The 20,981-nt window shown below is 46.3% G+C and overlaps 1 protein-coding gene across 7 annotated transcripts in view; it reads right to left on the bottom strand.

Moving 5' to 3' along the window:
* Positions 1 to 20,981, bottom strand: part of LOC100746347 (homeobox protein extradenticle) — a 42,275-nt gene that overhangs the window by 17,994 nt on the left and 3,300 nt on the right. For all 7 annotated transcript variants that reach the window (XM_033321649.1, XM_024368805.2, XM_024368806.2 and 4 more), the window contains exon 3: positions 1 to 132. In XM_033321649.1, coding sequence (XP_033177540.1) covers positions 1 to 132 — 132 coding nt within the window. The remainder of the gene's footprint in view (positions 133 to 20,981) is intronic.

Below are 20,981 nucleotides of genomic sequence, written 5' to 3'. Positions count from 1 at the left end.
CGGCAGAGGCCGCAGCTCCCGCGCCACCACCCTTTTCCGGTCCTGCGACACCCTCCGCGATCAACATGTTGTCCAACCTCATTAGCTGCGGGTCGGGCGGTTCCTCTTCCTGAGTATTTCGTAAAGATAGGACTGAAACAGTAAAAAATCGCCAAAGCTTTGATATAAAATGTATCATACTTGTGTCAATTATGAACGATCGAACGAGCAAAGTTCGATATGAACGTAGAAACATCGCGCCGGATCTTTCCCTAATTATCAAAATCTTTGACTAAGCAAGAAAAATATTAAAAGCATTCCCGTGTGATTGCAGGCGCATCGAAGTGGTTGACTTTGCTATCGTGACAATTTTTCTCGACGGACGAGGAGCAACGGCGAACCCCTAGCGCGAGATCGTGTTTCCACGAGAAAAGAGACAGAGCAGGTTGGGAAAAGTCGCGTGCGTTTATCGATCATAAAAGAATCAATTTTACTTCGATGTTCGCTCGTATCTTCATCCCGGTCTCTCGATCCTTTCGTTCCTTTTGTCTTAAGGGCCGATGCACGCAGTGCTTTAAAACGGGGGTGGTTTTCCACGGTATAACAGTGGTTTTATCGTACTTTTACGGCGCATGATGGAGCTGGACGACCCATAAAACCACAGAGAGCGAGGCACTTTCTCTTTCCTTTTCTTTCCTTCCGTTATTCGCCTCGTGTGACAGTTCTTCCAGAAAGATGCATCTTTCGACAGTTTTCACCCCCTTCTTGCTACATAAACCAACACGTGCACGCACGAGTAAGCACGGCGAGGGGATGAACGACAGCCCAGGAAACTCGTGCAAACTGCCGCGAGATATACTTCCCCACGGAACCGATTATTCTTCCTGTGATTTTAAAAAGTGACGAGTACGTTGTTTGTCGAGCAGGAAAGTTAGCCAAAACAAAGACTCGGGCGTGAAAGTAGCTGTTTGGAGAGAAACTCGTCGCGGTACTAAAAAGGCATGCGAACGTAAACGAAAAGACGAATGTCACTGAACGATTGTGACTATCGATAGAAGAAACGAAAGAATTAAAAATATAAAAAGCCATTCAAATAGCTTGACTAAAGTAAGAGTCAAATAAAATACTACGTTGCGTTTTTGAACGAACGACGCGATGTTTCAACCCCACGTATCCCTCGACTGAGATTTGAAGATTGAATTAATTACATTTGCGGTTATTTGAGCGGCATTTAAATTCGTTAGGACCTTTCTCTCTCTCCCTCTTTCTCTCCTGACTCTATATAGTTCCTGGTTACTGGGAAAAAAGTCTCCAGAGACGAAAGAGAAACGAAGAAGGGTGTGAAAGTTCGCCGGGATTCGTGGGACCGTGAAACGAATGCGCGGAACTAATGCATTTATACGAAGTGTAACAATTAGGTCTGCCGCGCCGGCGAAGGGGTTGAAGTTTCAAATTCCTCCAGGGACTTGACTGAAAGGGCGAAGACACAAAGTCGATCACTGGGGAACCGTTTCTTTGAGAAAGATGTTACTACGGTTACGCGCTGACTCTGTCAGTGCCTTCCCGTTCGTTAACGAATCTCCCTTACACAAGGGAGAATCGTCCTCAAACTTCCCCCGTTGATTCTCGAGAAAGCTGAATTTGGAATCCGGTTGGTTTAGCGGTGGCGAGCTAACTTTTTAAGATCGTTACGAAAAGTTCTATATATTCGATAACTAAAAAGAACGTTTGCAATGCGATACGGAAGATGTTGCGAACAAGTAGTCGCCAGTTTTCGAGGACGAGTTAGGGGGAGGAGGTTACCAGCAGTCGGCAGGATATCGTTAAAACTTTGCTGGCCGTGGTACAGCGGCCGAGAACTTTTCACGCTACTGTTGGTAATTAAAAATGAAAAACCTTCACCCGCGTCGTTCGCTCAGGTAGCAAAGAAATAAAACGTACGTTTACGGTGATGCTGTAAGGAGGAAGTTGTTCCATTGAAAGTTAAACGATCGTCAACTATCGGCGGTACTTTCGTTTATTTCATGGCAGGAGAGGTTAGCTACCGAGGTCTATCGAAACTTGCAACATTTTTCTGGTCGAACGCATCTTGGACAATTTAAATGACACGTAAAATATGGAAATTATCTCCAGTTACAAAAATAAAATCCACGCGGAAGCGTCTTAGAAACGTGTGGGGTTATATTTTACAGAGCGGAACAAGAGTTTGCGCATCCGTGAAAGGGAAACATGTGCCGCGGCGTGCAAAATTAAGCGCTCGACCGAAATTATTTTCGGGTATCGAGCGGGAAGAAAGTAATCGGGGGTGGCTTACGGGCAATAATCTGGCTGTTAAGGGGTGTAAGGGGAGGCCCTTGGTACCGAGTCGGCAAGGCGCAGAGACTGCTAACCTCCAGCGGGGGTCCTTACAAGCACGTAAACTCAGTTTTACTAGCAGTTAACATTTTACGACTCAAACGGTCTGCCTGACTCTGTACTCCCTGTTTCTTTCCCAGTTCCGCTCACGCGAGTACGCGTACTTTCCTGTTCCCCTCCTTCTCTGGCTTCCCGTCGGCCGTAGCACACGGATTCGTCACACGGGTTCGGGCGAAACACCGGCTATACAAAGCCGCGACGACGTAACGTTCGTCGTTTTCGAGGGTCGTTAGCGAGCGAACTACATTAATATGACACCCCGTTGAAGATCGAGCTAATTGTCCGACTAATTCGCGTGCTGTTACGCGTCACCACGACCAAGACAAAGTTTGCCTCGTTTCAAAAATCGTCCAGGCTCTGCCTGCTTCGTTCATCGGTACCGTGGCAACGATAACCATGGAATTTTTATAGATCTTTTCTACGTAATAAATCGAACCAACTAACGTTCTCCGTACTGTTCGATCAAAGATAGACGAACGATCGTATTTTGGTAATTATCTCGCAACGGAATCACGTGGATATATTTGTAGAATAAACGTGTCCAGCCAATGCGATAAATCAGATTGAGCGAACGAGCTGAACGGGGCGGGAGATTCAGGCGAACGGTCCTAAAATATGCAAGGGCTGCGTACACAGGGGCGGAAGAACGAGAGAAGGGAGAAAAGAGAAAATCGAAAATCCCTCGTCGAAACAACCCTTGGGATAATTTAGATTCGCGAAGCGGAGCCGAGTGGTGCGGAGGTATGGCAACAGCCAGAGCTGGCGGTGGAACGCCGCTGGTGTGTATTGATCTAAACGGGAACCCGTGAAAGCAATTAAGATAAGGCACGGTAACAAAGGGTTGTCGGCTGCTACCCGCTTTTCACCGTAGGAAAACAGAAAGAGAGAGGAAAGAGGGAAAGGAAATAGAAAGAGCCACGAGCTTGGTGGAAGTAGATACGCGATAGAGAAAGAACACAGGTCGAATCACCAGAGGGTCAAAAAGCTTTTCGAACGCGCGTATCGTTCTCGTACCGAGTGAGATTTCCTTTGCTGCCACGGCAACAGGAATATTTCAATTCGTTAAATAATCGTTCGATTCGTTGCCTTTGTCAAAAACACGCGGTGTATCGTGTGCAGCGAGTAAAACGATATCGGCGGGTGTAAACAAACAAAGAAGAAAATCAGTTATGATTAGTCGACGCTAATTTGTATCGTGGCAAAATACATGAACCAAACTCGCAAATTTTACCTTTGCAAACATGGAAGTAATTGTAATTAATAAAGTATGGCTGGTGGTGGGAGTATAATCGGAACTTGAATAACGACCCTATCGATTCTATCAGGGTTGGTAACGTGACACGGGGACCGGCGTTTATTTGAAATATGAATTCGCTAGAAAATCTAGGTAGGCAAACGAATACTACCGCAACACTAATCCGTTCGTCGGTTTTATAGGTTTTGCGTCATACACGCCGTTAGCATACCCTTGGCATGATGTTTCATATCGTGTTATATGCAAAACATACATTTTTTTTTTAAGAATATCGTGTAATCAAACGAATAAAGAACGCGAAGGAATACCGGAAACTGTAAATAAACGGAACCGGTCGTGTAAACCAACAAACTAAAACGCGTACAAAAAATTTACCTACGACGGTCGATATATTTTATCGACAGAACGTTCGGTTTAAAATTTAGCAGACAATCGCGTACCACCACCGTAGACGATATTTTGGAGTAACATAAAATTATATTCGGAGGGGAACATTAATACCAAGTAGATTCCACGATCCTGACCCAGTTCAACGGTGCTTCCAGACGTCTGCTCGCATCCGAAGGAATCGATTCCCAAAATCCATTCAATTTTTTCCTCCATCTCTTTTTCTCACCCTCGACCTTCTCGTAGTTCTTATACACAGCATCGCGCGCGAACCATCCCAAATGTAAGACATACCAGACCGGAAAAAGATAGAAGAGAAGAAAAGTAAGGAGAGGAAAAGAGAAAAAGGGGCTGGAATGGCTGCTCTTTTAATTCGAGGGTGAATCCGGCCGGCAGGGCTGAGCTTCTACAGGGGTGCGAAGGGAAAGATCCTAGAAGAAGACGACTGCGCGTTACCCCAGAGATCTGATATCGACACCGAGCTGTAAGAATATCCGGCCCTCTTCTGATTTACGAAAGAAATCGAGCCAAGAGGTATTCTACCTTGTTGATATCGTGTTTCGCTTCGTTACGGACGCTAGTTCTGCTCGAGTGCTTTCAGAAAGGTAGCATCGTCGCGTGTCAAGCATTATCGTATTGTCAGATCCTGAGAAAGACGATCGTTGCTACAAGTCCTTGAGCCATTTCCTTTGCGTTCTCAAAGGTAGAATCCTCCTCCTTTCCTTACCATTTACTGTTACTTGCACAGAATATCAAATCGACGCGTCGTCTAGTTAATTTGTATTTTATTTAACGAACTACGATCGCGTGAAAACACGTTGAAAAAAAAAATATATATATATAAAATAGTGAAAGAAAAAAAAAGTTAATGAAACGAGGCGTCCAGCCGAAACCGGTTTTTAAAAATTGCATACCACCGGCTATATCGCGCAGGATGTTAATATAACGTAGCGCATCCCGCGATACGCAATCTCGAATTCCTCCACGTAATTCGACGACAGAAGAAATGGGGAAAAAAATAAAAAAAGAAAAAAGCAACAAGGACGAAGAAGTAAGTAAAATATTAATTTTAATCCAGTGGTGTTATAATACTGGGCGTAAACCGAGGAGCGTGTTTCCGAGCGTGGAAAAAGCGAACACAGAGACCAAAGTTCCTGGCCACATTCTAAATTTCTTTGCACGGATAATAATAACGTTTCGGATAGACGACAGGGTGCGCCGCGTTTCCGGCTGGGACGCGCGTCCGCTCCTCGTTTCCCGTTCCTCGTGAGGCAGAACTTTTCTACGATTTCTTTCGCGCTTTGGCAATTTCGTGCTTCCGTTTCCCAAAAAGAATCCTGTGCGAACGATTTCTCGCGCACGCTCGTTCGTGGCGATGTTTTTCCATCGCCGTCACGGCTCCGTTTTCGCCTCGCTCCGCTTCGTCCCTCTACTTTTTCCCTTCTCCCTTCGTCCCTTTTCCGTCTTTTTCTCATCCAAGCGTCGTTTCCTTTGCGAGTTCCGCGCGTCGAATTCGCTCGACCATATCTTCGATGTGTTCCACTCGTTCTCTCCTTTTGCTGCTTTTATTATTTTCTTCCTTTCTCGCGCCACTTCCGCCGCGGGAAGGGGTACTCGTCTCTTTTCCGCTCGCCGCCGCGGCTTTTCCAACCGCCGTAAATCAAATCACTCCAAGAGAAAACGCGGCCAAACCTACAATACGCGCGAAATCCCAGGGTGTACCGGGTGTCCCGAACGACCCTCGATCCCACCTCGACTTCGTGCCATACCGCGGGTCGAACGATGATCAAGAAATATCTCTAGAATTTCGCTTTCCGATGACCTCTCCGCGTAACACGAAGCGTTAAATAGAATATCCAATTGCACATCACGGCTACCTAATTATATTCTACGAACTGGTGGGAAAACAAAAATATCCGAAGAAAACGATCAAAAGTATAAATCTTTGTCGGGATACTGTGAGTCTCTTATTACATGGTATCCTGTAAAATCGCGAGGAATATCGTATTACAGCGGAGGTTGACAGTGAACAGAAGGAAAAGCATACGAGAAACGCGAAACATCCCCTCCAGTGATTGCGAAAGAAAAGAGGGTGGAATCGCCGACGGAGAAGACTGTGGGATCGAATAAAATTTTACGGCCGCGAAATCGTCCAATAATTGTTACGGCTCGCTTTGATCGCGTAAAACACGTCGTAAATGTCGAAAGGGACGACCCCCTGGCCGACAGGAATTACTCTTAACCCCCTTACGGGGGTATTATGCCGCATTACTGGCGATGCTGCGTTTGCGTTTGCAAGCTTCCTCGCTTTCTCTCCCACCGCTGTCCGCCGTATCCTTTCGAAAATCTTATCCGTCGGCTCAGGCTGACGGTTCGATTACATCAACACTCCATAAAGTAGTCGAAAGGAGCAATAACCTTCGCGTATTCCGTGCTGCGGCTCGTCTAATGTCAGCGAATCTTACTCGGTCGTTAATTAACTACCGGTGGAAACGACGCATTTACTCAGGCCATTTCGATCTCCGCGATCCTGCACGACCCTTGGCTCCCAAGCATCCACGATATATTTAGATTTGAATTTCAAAAATGATTTACTCTACGTTACTGTCTTATATCTTGGCGTATAAATAGATTCGACAGTTTGTCGTAAAATATAAAGAAATATAAAAAATATACAATTGAGACTGGCTCCAACTTCAACTTTCCACAGATCGGACTAACGACAGTTGCCCTGTCTCTATGAAATCTTATCATCGAAAGTCAACGTCCAAACTTTCTAAACGAAGAACCAGCGGTTCTTTCGCCGTTGCGAGTAAAGCCGTTGGCGGAGAACGTAGCCGCGAAACGAGCATCGGAAGCGTCGCTTCGCAAAAGTTGAGGCGATGAACTTCGAACCCGACGCTAGCCACATGTTTCTTTTCAGCTAGACTAGGAGTAATCTGCTGAGTTAAAAAAAAACACCGTTAATATATTCAAGCAAAATGATTACACGGTGTAGAAATATCTCAAGCGGGAGTCCGCGGCGCGCTTACGTGGCCTCTGCTCTGCTCGCTTGTCCGTTTCTCTCTCTTATTTCTAGATAGTAGACGCTGCGACTCGAGCAAACGTCTCTCGGTGTGTTAGGCCGTAGGGCGTGCGCCTGTGTGCAAGTACACCAAGAGGTCGGGCAAGATCTTTTAATGAAACGCGGATGTTAGAATGGCAGGAATGCTGCAAAATGGTCTAGGCGTGCTATGTACTCTACGTGGAACGTACACAAGCGCGGGATCCGGCTGAGCACGCTCGAGTACGCGTAGACGGTTCGCTCGCGTGTATAGGTACGGGCGTGCACACAAAGGTGGCAGAAGCATCCACGTAAAGATATATGTATACGTATACGACGAGCGAGCGCTCGGTAGAACGTACATGGCGGCGTCTCGAGGCAAATTAAGCCCCTCGACTCCTCCGCTTCGGCTTCGTTATTGAAGTGGCATTCCTGCTTGGGAACCCTCGACGACTCGTCTCCTGTATACGCCACGACAACGATAACTAGACTTTTTAATAGCTTAATAACGACCGAAGATATTCGCTACGGGTTAACGAGGAACGAGAGAGCCGCGGATCGCGCACGATTCCACCCTGTCTCTTGTTACCACACGACGAAATTTACTTTCTCCGTCGACCATCGTCGACCAATGAGCTAAATAATCTTTCCACCGCACGATCTTCTTCCTTTACGACACGGATACATCCGAATCTCCTGTGTCGTCCCATCGGTCTTCTTTCCGACAAAGCCGGTCGCATTTTGCCAATAGCGACGCCCGATGAACGACGACCGAATAGTCTGCCGTGTCGTCCCGTCGGTCTTCTTTCTAGCTCAGCTACCGATCTTCTCAGCAGCTCCGTGTTATTCTGCCCTTTTCGAACGACCTTTTTACTTTCGTACCTTCCACTATTGTTCGCGAGGAATTTCATTAAAAAGACGCGAGCTTCCTTTCGGTACTTAGGCGACGAGAGATTTTCCGTCGAACGAGCTGCGATCGAGCGTTGTAGCAGCGACGACGTTAACACAGCTATAACAAACGACAGGAGAATGAAAAGCCAGTTCATTACGCAACGAAGACGAAACAAAGATATAGCGTAACGGAGTTACGGAGGATGAAGGCGAGGGACGAGAATGATCGCGGGTACGACAAGAACGAATACGCGAGAAAAGAGAAAGAAGGAGTATTAAGAAAATGTTACAAGATTAAAGGAGAACGGGATGCGGGAGAAAAAGGCGGGGAAAGAAGGAACGCGCTAGCGGATCGAGAAAGAAATTCTTATTGCCTGGCAAGTCCGGCTTTTCCGCAATATACAGCACAGGTGTACCGAATGTGTACACCCCATCCCACCGTCCGTCGTACACGCTCTCGTCCGTAAGGGTGGAAACAGCGCTTCGTGCACGCATGGTCAGGACCGTATTCTGTCTAGTGAAACCCATTACTCTTTGCTCTTGTTTCGTTTCTCTCGACCATAATATCCAGCCTTTTTTTTTCTTCTTCCTTCTTTTTTTTCAATGCGATACACTGGACGTATCGTTTATAAAAAGAAAAGGTACAAGTTATCGTTTTCCCGGCCGTTATTGCGCTCTTTCTTCGCCAGGTGACTGAAACGCGTAATTCACAACGGAAGCTACGTCGAACGTTTACTTCCTTATCCGTATCGATACGATCGGACAAATATCCAGTAACAAGGAACCGAGTTTTTAACCCGATGAAATTATAGCCCCGACGACGGAAATAGTTGCGATAGAGTGAAAGAGTGGAACGCTGTTGTTACCAAGAGAATGGTACACGCTTCGTAAGTGGAACGTACAAAAATAGCAGTCAATTTATATATTTAAAGCCGTTGTAAAATTCAGCGCAAGTCGTAATCGATGAAGCGAAGTTGACAAGAAGCGGCCGTATACACCGGCGAACCTAAAGTCTACGAACCGCGTGATCTATAGTGCCTAATGACTTTATAACCTGGTTTATTTCAACGGCGAGGCAAGCATTCGCGAGAAACCGGTAAACCAGTTTTCGCGGACACCGTTCCAAGCTGTGTAAATCATTTGGTCTCGGTAACCTAACTGGAAAACCGAGCAGGGGACAGGGGACTACCGACTTCTATCGAAGGGTCACCAAAGCGTAATCTGCTTCCAACGATCAGAAATAGGAAACGAGGGAATAACTTCCGATACCGATCGAGTAAGCGCTCTTCGATAAATTTCGAATCGCCGCGAAACGAAACGAAGGCCGTTCTCCTCCGATGACGCTTCCTTCGAAAGGACTGAGACAAAGAAAAAATTTATATTTTCACGCCGATCTTTCCCAAGAAGAAGAAAAACTATCGGGGTTAATTAGATCGAGTAGACGTCCGTCGATCGTAGTAGATACGCGTATCCAGTCACAACTCGTTTCTGCCTCGATACCGAATCGTTCGCGACGTCTCACGAATTTCGCATTAAAATCTGCTCGTTTCTCCTAGAAGCGTATATTTGTTATTTCCTGGCTGGAAAAATCCTGCTGAGCCGCGGAGTATTTCCTTTCGAGTTCTCGTTCGGAGACCGGAGAAAGAGAGGGAGAGAATGTTTCCTCCGTCGTTCCTTTTTCAAAGGGTGGGGGCGAACAGCACATCGAGCAGAAGGAGAGAGAGAGGGCTAGCTGGCTGGTACGCGAGAGGAGTGCGAGAGGCGACAGGGGTAGACCGACGTTCCTGGGGGTGGAGGCGCAAGAGGCAACGTGGCGTATTGATCGAGTGGCTCTCGCGTCGACCACCACCGCTTTCGAGCCACCCGGTATAGGCGAGCGTCTGCGTTCGTGTTCCTAGACGAGGATTCGTGCGTGTGTCGCAACGTCGTTCAAATGCATGCTCGTGCACCACACTGTCATGCTATTGTTTATGTAGCCACCATAGTCACAGGGTGATTCAAAAATTAGATTTTATCGGATCTCGATTCCCAGACGTTTTCACGTACAGCGAGCAAAAGATGTTTGAATTGTACGCGTTGCGAATGTGAAATAGCTTATCAACGAAATATATTTACGCTCTGTATCGTGTTTTTATTTGAACAAAGTCGACGATCATATCTTCGAGATTCCGTTTAATCGCCGATACGATATCTGTCCTTGTTATTAACGTATTGTTTAGTCCCTATCTTTATTCTCAATATCGAAGACGAAATAATCCTTTGGTATTTTAATTACAAAAGATCAGCTCGAGAATCGCAACTCTGGCAAAACGTTACTCTGCGAGACAGCGAGGCCTCCCATTAACTTCGTTCCCAGTAGAATCGATCGCGCCTTCGGGAATCGACGATACCTCTCTAAACGTATCTTTGACGTTTGTCAACTCCAGAATCAGCGTATACGTTGCTGTATATACACGGATATACGTGGATCGAGGCGCGTAACCGCGGTGCACCAAACTGTACACGAGCGTGCTTCGTGTGGGGAGGACAAGAGGCAATGGTCAGAAAATAACTCAGTCGCGGCGTTCCCATGTACACGGCCGTACGTGTGCGTATGGAGGTTGTGAGCGTTGAAAACACCATGATCTATGGTGTGTGCATCCTACGAATAACGCGGTGATACTTGGCCTGGAAAATCTGCGAGGCGCGTTCGCACGATCGGGCGGAGTTTTACAAATACGTCGACTCGCAAAGTCGCCTTAGCAACGGTGTAACGCGTTTCGATATCGTATTTAAAGATTTTTAATTACCGAAAGAATTAGTCTCTATAGCATTACGATACGCGACATACAGAGTGAGGTTCGATTTTGTAACGGAGATGTTATTAGCAATAAAACGTTAACATTGTAGCGTCTGTAAACTTTATTCGTAATCGGAGCATCGATTCTATCAAACGTTATCCAAATCGTTGAAAAATTCAAAGTTGAATTCAACGAACCAGTTTAGATTCTAACGCATTTCGTTCATTCCCATACGCGTTCTCTCGTTAACTCGAGCAAATAAAGAAATCGGATTACACAGGCAGAACGGTGTGCACGATTTTTACGATAAGTTTTATAACTGGTAAAATCGTAAAACCTCTACTCTTCGGTAGGTTTTGAAAGTTTCCACGTAGACGAGCGGTATCTGTTTTCGCGGATGGACAGGATACGGAGACTTTGGCGTTTCATTTTCATGCCGGTGGCTCCCGTGGGCGTCATAAACGCACGCCTCGCGTCTGTGCATCACCATTGGAAAAACTACCCTCACCTTTTCGACTCTCGCACCGATTCGGTTTCCAACTAACGAGACGAACCCTCGCCGCCTCTTACGCGTCAAACACCGAAAACCCACGCTAAACGTATCGATGATAAAAACTTTGCCCCGAGGGACAATCTCGTTATCCTCGCCATCTATAAACTATCGCGAAACTTTCCTCTCGAAACTCGTTTTATCCGGCAAGAATTAAAAAGCGACCAAAAGATTGTTGGCTACGAGAGCCCGTCTCGTAACTTTCGCCCAGTTACCAAAGCGCATGGCGGAAGACCGCTTGAAAAATGTTATCGTAAACGTACATTGTTAACGTTTTATGAAACAAGGCGCCCGATGGCGGTACACGTCTCTCTTTGCGAATTCTTTCCGATTGTTGTACGAGTAGGAAGGAAAAAATCGGATAATACGGTCCTTCGTGGAAGCTCTAATGGAGCCATAGAGATCAGGCATGGCTTCTAGAGGGACTAGAGAGGGTAATCCGTCCCTGAGGAAGGGTGGACCGACGCCACTGTCGGCTCAGCTTCATCCCCGCCAGCCGTTCATCGAAGGGGAGGGCAAGGCGCTCGATATCAAATCGTCGAAAAACCATTGCGAAGGTATCGAGGTCGAAACCATCGCTACGAAATACGTTAATCCATGGAATCTCACAGCCGAACAATTTTTCAATTTACCTTGCCCATACCGATTAACCGCGATGGAAACGATAACCTTACCATCGTTGGTCGGTAGCAACGATCAATTTAATTCTTATCCGATTACTTCCGAGCGATTACCTCGTTGGACAAACCTTTTGCAATTGCGGCCGAAAGGGGCGTGATTACGGCAAAGAGGAAAAATTCGCGTTCGTTGCGAGAGGCGCGTAGAGCTACGATATTAAAAATTTGTGTGCTAAGCGAAAAGACGTAGACGAGGATACGTGTCTACACGCACGCAGGTAGAAGCGTCGCGCACGTAAACGCAACCCTCTTTTGCGGTTGCAGAGACATTTTTCTCGTGGCATCCCTGTACATGCATAATGCATGCAGCCAGGATGCCGCAGACTCTTTACGCGTCGAGAATTCGAAATCGTTCGTGGCGAAAATTCTCGCTGTGGGAGAGACTTCCCGTTGACTCCTGTAACGACTGGCTTTGCCGTCGGATCAACGAAACAACGTATTCGTCGTATCTTTGAATTGCCTACGAAACACAGTTTTGATACAAATAATAAAACGAAATACATCGCCTTTGACTAAAATTTCATGAAATTTTCTACGTTCACGATACTAACGTCCTTCGCCGTTTGAGTAAAAAAAGATAATGCAGCGTCGTTTATCGAAGATTCGTACCGCGCTCGGCGCATTAAACGATATCAAATATTTTCACTTTCTCTTGGCGCAATTTTTATGGAACGTCTATCCTGGCGGATAAAATCAGTGTCTCCTACGATCGCGTTATGCCATCGTGGTTTTCGCGCGTTGCAATACAAATAGAAAATCAGTTGCGATAGAAGCGAGGAATTAAAGCAGGGCCGTGATACGAGAACGGGGAGCCCCGTACGCTGGAAACGTCATATTCGCGGCTGCCGTTTCTGTACCAGACACACGGGACCTGTTGCTGTCGAGTTTACGGTGTTTTTACGAGCGACGTTACAGCCACCCCTGAGTACGGGGGCTGAACACACCCTCCCCGCAGGAACGATATCCCTCTTCTCATTGCTAGTACCTCTATGTGAAAGCTAGAACTGGAGAAAGGGAGGAATAGAAACCGAAACGACTATCCGTTTATCTCTTCCCTTACAACTTTCTCTCTCCTATTCGATCGAAAGAAACGACTGGACGAACAATCACTCGGACGAATCGTCGCTCGACGATCAAGTCACAATCGCCTGTTAATCAAAGATCGTGCGTAGATTACCAAACACGGTACACAATATGCTTCGTCGTATATGGTATATTCTTCGAGTCGGCAGCGATATGCAAATTCCGGGCGTACCTTTAGCCTAAATTCGTCCGGTCTCGGGCGATTTCTCGAAGGAGATCAAACTCGCGAACAATTGAGTCACGTCGACGCGACTCGACGCGACTCGACGGCACGAAATTTCGTTGCGACGGTCTACTCAAGGCGAGAAAAGTCGAAGGGGAGAGATTCGGTGCGGCTGACTTCCGACGAGACAGTGCCGCGTATATGGAGGGTCGGTAGAAACAAGCGATAAGTTTAGCGAGAGTTGAGAAAGTTTCTGGTCGTTGCCGGCACTGGCTACGAAACTTTCCAACTACCGAGTTTTGTCTCGCGCAATTAGAAGTTCCCTGTATTATTCATAGCTAACGTTGCTCTTCCTCGTTCCACGGTTACTCCTCCTTCCTCTGTCTAAGCTTCTTGCCGTTCCGCTTTCGCCCGATTCTCTTTCGGCATGGCAGCTCGGCACTGGATGTCCCGACCGCTTCTTCGTAACGCGCAAAACTCAAAGACAACCACGAAGAGGCGCAAGTCGCGCACGGTTCATGAATTTTAATGAAATCTCCGGCCAGAGATGGAAGCTCTTTCGTGTTTCCCTCTGTCTTCTCTTCTACGCTCCTCTCTCTTTTTCTCTTTTATTCGCGCGAATACACGCGCGCCTGTTGGTGCTTTTCGTCCTGATCTATGCTCTTTACGTGCTGCTCGATATTCGCCGCAACATAGCGCCAGCCCGCCTCCTTTCGCAACTATTCCGCGAGCCTGCGGCTCACGAGCGAACTCGCCAGCTCGTATCCGCTTGTATTCCCATCTCGGGCATTAGTTCGGGAATTCAAAGCATCGAAATTCTAATCGCGTCCGCGAACCGCGTATTACCAAAACCTATCAGATATCCGTAATGTTAACGAGATAACGTACGCTCGGCTTACGTCGCGAAACAACCGCGAATATTCGAGAATCGGCGAACCGCAGCGCCAAACATTCTCGATAGAGCGACGGTGTGTGTCTCGGTATCGAGACGATAAGTTCGAACGATTGGCTGAACGTCGTGTTCTCGTTCGATCGCGCGCGAAGCCTCGCAATAACACCGCTCGAACGTTGGCCGATCGATCGATTAACGACAAAGTAACGTGCACGCGATAGAACGTAGTATTCTAGTCGCGCCGATGCTTCTCTCCTATACACGGCAGCAATTCATCCCGCGATAAAATTATCCTGATACGCTTTTCCAATGAAAGACGTACGACGTTTCGCTCAAGGACGAGCTGTCACTCTCTTGTCATCTTGCGCTGCGACGGAATTGAAATGGAATTAAATTAACGATAACAGTGGCGGCTGTATGTACGGCACGTAATAAAGTACGTGTACGAGCGCGCAGCCTCTACTTGTCGTGCTACAGACTAGAGTACAAGCTCGGCATCGCGTGTCTTGGATTTTCTCCGCCGAAACAAGGCACAATGATACTTATTTCGTGACGAGAAACACGCGGTTATTGTTATTCCCGAGGGTGGAAAGGGCATTCGCCCGTCACCTTGCGCGTCCAACCCCTCGAACTAGGCGTCGAGGCGATGCAAGTGCACGATTCTGCCGCAACTACGAAGAAATCGTCGACTTCTTTATAATACTCGTTAGCCGAATCACTGGAGATTAATTAGAACGAGAACGAATCGCTAATGAGAAAATATGGTTAAACGAGAAAAGACTGGAGCGAAGAAAGCGGCGACCGGTAAGGAGAAACTGATTAGAATTCGAAGAACGAGAAGGCGACGAATCGAAGAAAAAAGGGCAAGGTTATATTCCATCGGGAACGAAAAGGGCCTAACGATCCACGGTACGAGCTTCTCTTCGCCCCATGCAATCTCCATAGAATTACCATACGATTAAGAGAATACCGACCTCCGGTGTACGTACACTGGAGCCAACATTAGCCCTTGAGAGTCTTCCAATTAGCCTCTCGAAAGATCGTTCGTCTCTTGTCTATATAGATCGCGCCAGAGTTACCGTAGAGGACATAAGATGTCGGATATATGCCAGCCAGATAATCAGGATACACCAGGGTACGCCAGGATACAGGATAAGTGGCGTAAAAAGCTGGACGCCAACGCGAAAGGTCGTATTTTTTATAAGAACGAATGTCACTTACCACCGATTGTCTTTTAACATGGTTGCAAGCGTTACAACGTACGTACGTGTTTAAGTATATCCACGATGCAGAGAAATCGAAGGTACGGTCGCTATCGTTGTCAGATTGTCTTATCGAAAAAGGTGAGTCGTAAAGGGGCGTACTATACCCTTTGGATTAATAATCACCGACAATAGCCAGGATTGCGTACCTAGTGGAAACGCGTGTGGGCCAGGGTGACGTTCACACGCAGGCGCGTGTTAAACACGTGAGGGCACGTACACGCGAGCAGAAAGGAGTATATTGCGTGGCGGACATGGCGGTACTCCCGGTGCGTTCTCCTTCTTTCCTTCCCCGTCTTTCTCTCTGTCTTTCGGTTTACGAGCTTATTTTACTGGATTTTTATGATATAACGTACCCGCACCTAGCTCGAGCCCGAAGTTTATAGGTTTGCGAGATTTTATCGTGGCGTAACGTATGGTTTGTTAAATCGACCCCCTGCGCAACACACGCGTGCCCGCCGATTCATATACAAGCACGCTCGGAACACGCACGATGAATTCCGCAAAGGGGCCTCTTGCCGGTAGATATTTATCGCGCGGTACGACGACCCAAGTGGATCGCTTGTTTATTTTTCCAAACCCTTTCGCGTTTTTCGTTTTCCGGCTCGAACGCCAGAACTCTCTGGAACTCTAACGACCGTCGTGCTGAAAATCATCGGACGAAGCTCACGATTAACAAGGGAAACTTGCGAATAACGATACGTCGATAGCGAAGTTACCGCTTGCTGCTAACGTTTCGCTTGGACGGCGATAAAACCGAGTCGTAGCGAGTAATTATACCGCGTATTACGTGCGCGTATATTGCCGCGCGAATACTTTTACGCGCTAGCACAATGCGTTAATTGTACATTCAGCGACGTATTGCAAGATCGGGATCGCTATCGATCGGATTGCAAAAGGGTGAAGGGAGATACTTTTGCGAGGGCGATGACCATAACGACGACTTCCGGTCAGCAACTCCGCGCAATTAAAGCGACTTAAGTGCAATTCCGTTAACGGGACAGCCAGTGTAACTGTCGTGTACGACTTGACAGCACAATGCCTATTCGCTCTCTTGGATTTTCTTTTGTTCTCTCGGTATCGTTACTTGCGTGTACGCGACTCGCTACGTGTCTTCCTCCTACTTTTTCCATCGCGTTTCCCAACGAAATCCAAGCTCGCGTACTCGAATCCGTGACGTTTTGCTCGTAACCGAACATATGGTTGCTCCAAAAATACCAACGATGCAAGGTTATCTCGGTGCCGCGGGTATTTTTGGATTTTCCCTCTTCAACGATGTTCCACTTGTTTTCCGAACAAAAACGCCTGCGTCAAGCCTCGTTAACAAATACGCGTGTATCTTATCTACGACCAAGCATTACGGTAACATTATTGCTTGATAATGCAATAAGCTTTTATCTTCGCCTATAAATATGCGACGTAGTGCAGTGCGAGTAAATGTTTCGTGCAATTTCCTGCATTTACGACCTGTGCCCGAATACTTTCCTTTCTTTCGTTTAACGTACTTCTTCTTCGAACAAACTGATTATCGCTTAGCGAGCCTACGATTACGAAACGATCGCCTATTGTAAGTTTAACCTTAAAATCACAATAGCCTGAAATTTCAACGCGATAAATTTCTCCGATTCTTCGAACAAAGAGAAGCATCGAACAAATACGAAAGCTTTCCCCGTAGCAACAGGAACCATCGCAAACCTTCTTGATAATAAGTAATAAAAGCTCTCGCCTCGACGTTCATGAGTAAATATACCGAAGCTTGGTACAACCTTAAAAACTTTTCGTAATAAATCAGTGCACAATACGACAGGCTGGAATCGGACAAATCTCGTTAGTCGAGTCGAAGAAGTTTGTGCCCGAGAGAAAGAGAGAAAGAGAGAAAGGGAGTGCGAGAGTGAGAGAGCAGAATGGCCGGTTCACCTTGGTTGCTGGAGCCCATCTGCATGCGGGGACCGCGGATGAAGAAGAGGGAGAAGAAAAGGACAAACGAAAGAGAAGAGGAGGAGGAAGAAGAAGAAAAGGAAATCGAAGCTAGGGGAACGACATTCCAACCGGGGTCGGGACGAGAAGCGTCATCTCTTGGAAAACCGACGCTATCTTACTATATTTCGCCAACTATGGCACCAACGATCAAATCTCGTCGATCGAAACACAACCGATTCCGCCGATTTATTTAGTTCTTCGGCGTGATAATCGATACCTGCATACGTTCTCGGGCAGACAGAAAAATCTGAACGAAGCGGACGATCAAACTAATTAGAGAGTCTGTCTGTTTCGCTCGCCGGAAAATTTCTCCGTTCGAATTACAAAACGGATTGCGATCGGATAACAGAAATCGCGCAAACGCGGGAATATTTTAATCCCGATCCGCGATATAACCTCCGTAAATCAGATTACAGGGAATAACGCGTTAAATCATAATGTACGACGCATATTACGTCAAACGAGTAAATTACGTACGTTATTAATTCTTCAAATGCGATGCTTCATTTAGCGGCTGTCTCTGCGACGAAGAACATTACGAATCGTTAATACGAACGTTGATAATCGTAATAATAGATCGCAATCGTATCGGGATAGAAGAGATTTCATCTTATCTTGGCAAACTTGGAATAAATCTTTCGACAAATACGATAGCCGGAAGATTGCGAGAATTTTTACCAGATACACGATCGTAATAAAGGGAAATGTGCAAATACAACAAATTTTCATGCGCAAAAGAAAAAGAGAACTACGCTTAAATCACCATAGCATAGCGTGTAGAATCGCGTGAGACAAACAAATACGCGGAACGTTGCGCAAGCCTTAATTAAAGTGCGCGCTGTCTAATTAACGTACAACATACAGTTTACTCTTATCAGAACACGATGTTCATTAGGAAAATTGTAGAGTGGCCCGTTAAATTACTTTTCGAACCTATCGATAGAATTGAATGCGTATATTGCCACTGTGTAAGCTTCGCTCGTATCGCGTTAAGAAGTTAATAATTGAACGGCTATCTTTTACCATTAAACCATTCATATGTACATAAAGGAATATCTTTATTCGTAGACAGAAGATTCGTCGAAAAATCTACGCAGTTTCGTCAATCGCGGAGACGTATAGTAAGCATTTCGCAGGAACAGTGACACTCTGGCCCAAAGGTGCTCTTGCTAAAACACTTAAAGCATGGCTGTGCGAAATAAAACCGAATTACTACTGGAAAGCGTCCAAATTGAATATGGATTTTTAATTGTTACGAGAGAACGCGACCGCGACAGCGTCGTTTCAGAAATACGGAGAATCGAGAGTAACGCGGTGCCGCGCTTCGATGCGACGCAGTCTCCGTGTCGGTTTAATTAAATGACGATAAATCGAAAGAGATAGGGAAAGAGTTGACAGCGAGACAGGGGTGGTAGAGAGAGGCAGAGCTGCATAACCGATTGCAGTCAAGTTGTATTTCCAAACTCGCGTACGTTACGCGCGCTGACAAACAATAAATAAAGTTGACCGCCAATCGGACAACCAAGCTAGCAATCGATAGCGACCGGTCTTTGATTAATTACACGGCCACACGCGACCGTTCGTAGGAATTAACTATTTGCTATTTTGAAATTTAGCCCAATATAATAGGACGTAGGTAGAATGATTTGTCGTCCCGATTCATCGTTCACATTTCATTTTACGCGATACCCTCGCACCAATCGTATTACAAATTTGACAAAAGAGTGGAAGCATTTTTTAAAAGGATATCGCCCTCCGAAAATTACTGTATCTCTCGCGTTGGATTCACGTCGATAGCGGCGAGAATATTTTTAGGTGGCAACGGTATGTGGCGTCGACGATTATACCACCGCTGTGAGGAACTATCCGAAGGAAAGGTCTCTGAACGTCGAAGAAGAAGAAAAAACGGATTAGAGGTTGGTAGAAAGACAGGTTCGAGAAATCCCGCGGATTTTCAGCTCCCTCCCCTATTTCCCCTTCCACTCTGTATCTTTCTCTTTTTCTTTCTGCTACCCTTCGGGATCTTCGTACGCCCCATGGGAAATCGGCCTAAACGGAGTCGTCCAAAACAGGTTTTCAAAGATCTCCACGTTTCGAAGAATAGCTATTTCGGATGACCGTGACAAATCGTTACTACGAGACTAACGCAACGAAACTATGAGTCACGATACCAGATATTCAAATGAACAAAAACCATTAAAAACAATATAGTTCATCCTCAACCGGTCAGAGAGAGAGAGAGAGAGAGAGAGAGACGATTCATTTTTTGTTTCGATGAGCCATGCGTTTGTAGTAGCTGAAAGATAGGGAAAAGATCGAATCGGTCGGCGACTACAATAACAATCGAATGTAACATTGGTAATGTCGGTACAAGCTGGTACGACGTTTATCAGTTGTGGATAAAAGAGAGAGAGAAAAAATATCGAATGGGGAGAAATCTGAGTTGGTACGGTCCTGATCCGAAGTTATCCGAGCTCCGCGAGAGAGCCGATTATATTAAATGGCTGGTAAAACGGTCTGCTTAACATAGCGTTTATCTGCTCCTCTTGGTTTTAGTACTTTTTCACTGCCTCGTCAGCCATTGCCCATAAACTCTACTACAAGCCTTGCCTCTTTTTCTCTCTTCATCCCCTGTCGCTCGCTCTCCGCTACCCCGTACATTTTTCTCTGTACCTTCGTCTGACCTACGCGTACATGCGCAACCATGTGTCTGCGCGAGAACACGCGTGTATACTTAGCACGACTCATAAAGAATATAGAACCATTAAAACGACTCATCCTCTTGAGTGTGCTCATCATACTTTGACGCCTTTTTTGTTTACATAAATCCTCTTTACGCTCTCGACTCTGTTTCACGTTTTATATCAGCCATCGAAAGAGTTCTTTCATGAATGTAATTAAGAATGGCCATTGAAGCCTGGCCGAAAGTATTGCCGAACGTTTTTCTAGACAACTGTACTACTGTTACGGGATAATCGCGTAGAACGTAACGTTTGATTCCTATGTTCAAAGAAAACATTCGTAAAAAATGCAAACGGCCGATACGTAATCAATAATTACAACAACCTTGAATTTTTAATCATGCACCTACAATACGATAGAAACATACGTGGCGTCCGTTTCTTTCTCGACGAACGAAACCACGATCGAACGATTTCTACTTCTTCAAATGTTAGGAATAAATCGAGAGATAACCAACCCTGCAGAAATATGATCAACGACCACGTGCTTTTTAACCTATAAAACGGGCATCGTTTCGCAACGAAGAGCGGCGTGCCTTTTCCCAATCTTATCAAAGAAACGTATATAACGGGCGCCGTACGTGGAATGTCGTCGATGTCCAACCCTCCACCAGCACAATACCACCCTCGCCGCGAGAAAGGAGAAAACTAGCGAGCCGCTCGAAAAAGGGAGAAACGAGAGAGAAAAATAGAAAAAGAGAGTGTGTAGAGATATACACATATACTTACAGCGGAACGACGTGAAAGAGGGTGGCTTAGCATGAGGGGCGTGGTGGCCCCACCACCCCCATCAAACGACCAGGCAGAAACTACTTTTGGGGTAGCCGACCCACACACCTCCTTCTCCAATCCATCCCTCCCCCTCGGTTCCTCCCCATCCCCC

This window comes from Bombus impatiens, unplaced genomic scaffold (assembly GCF_000188095.3).
Source record: "Bombus impatiens unplaced genomic scaffold, BIMP_2.2 scf_0478, whole genome shotgun sequence".
In the NCBI taxonomy this organism is placed as follows: domain Eukaryota; kingdom Metazoa; phylum Arthropoda; class Insecta; order Hymenoptera; family Apidae; genus Bombus; species Bombus impatiens.
Note: the sequence above shows the minus strand (reverse complement) of the source record. Positions and strands in the feature narration are given on the sequence as shown.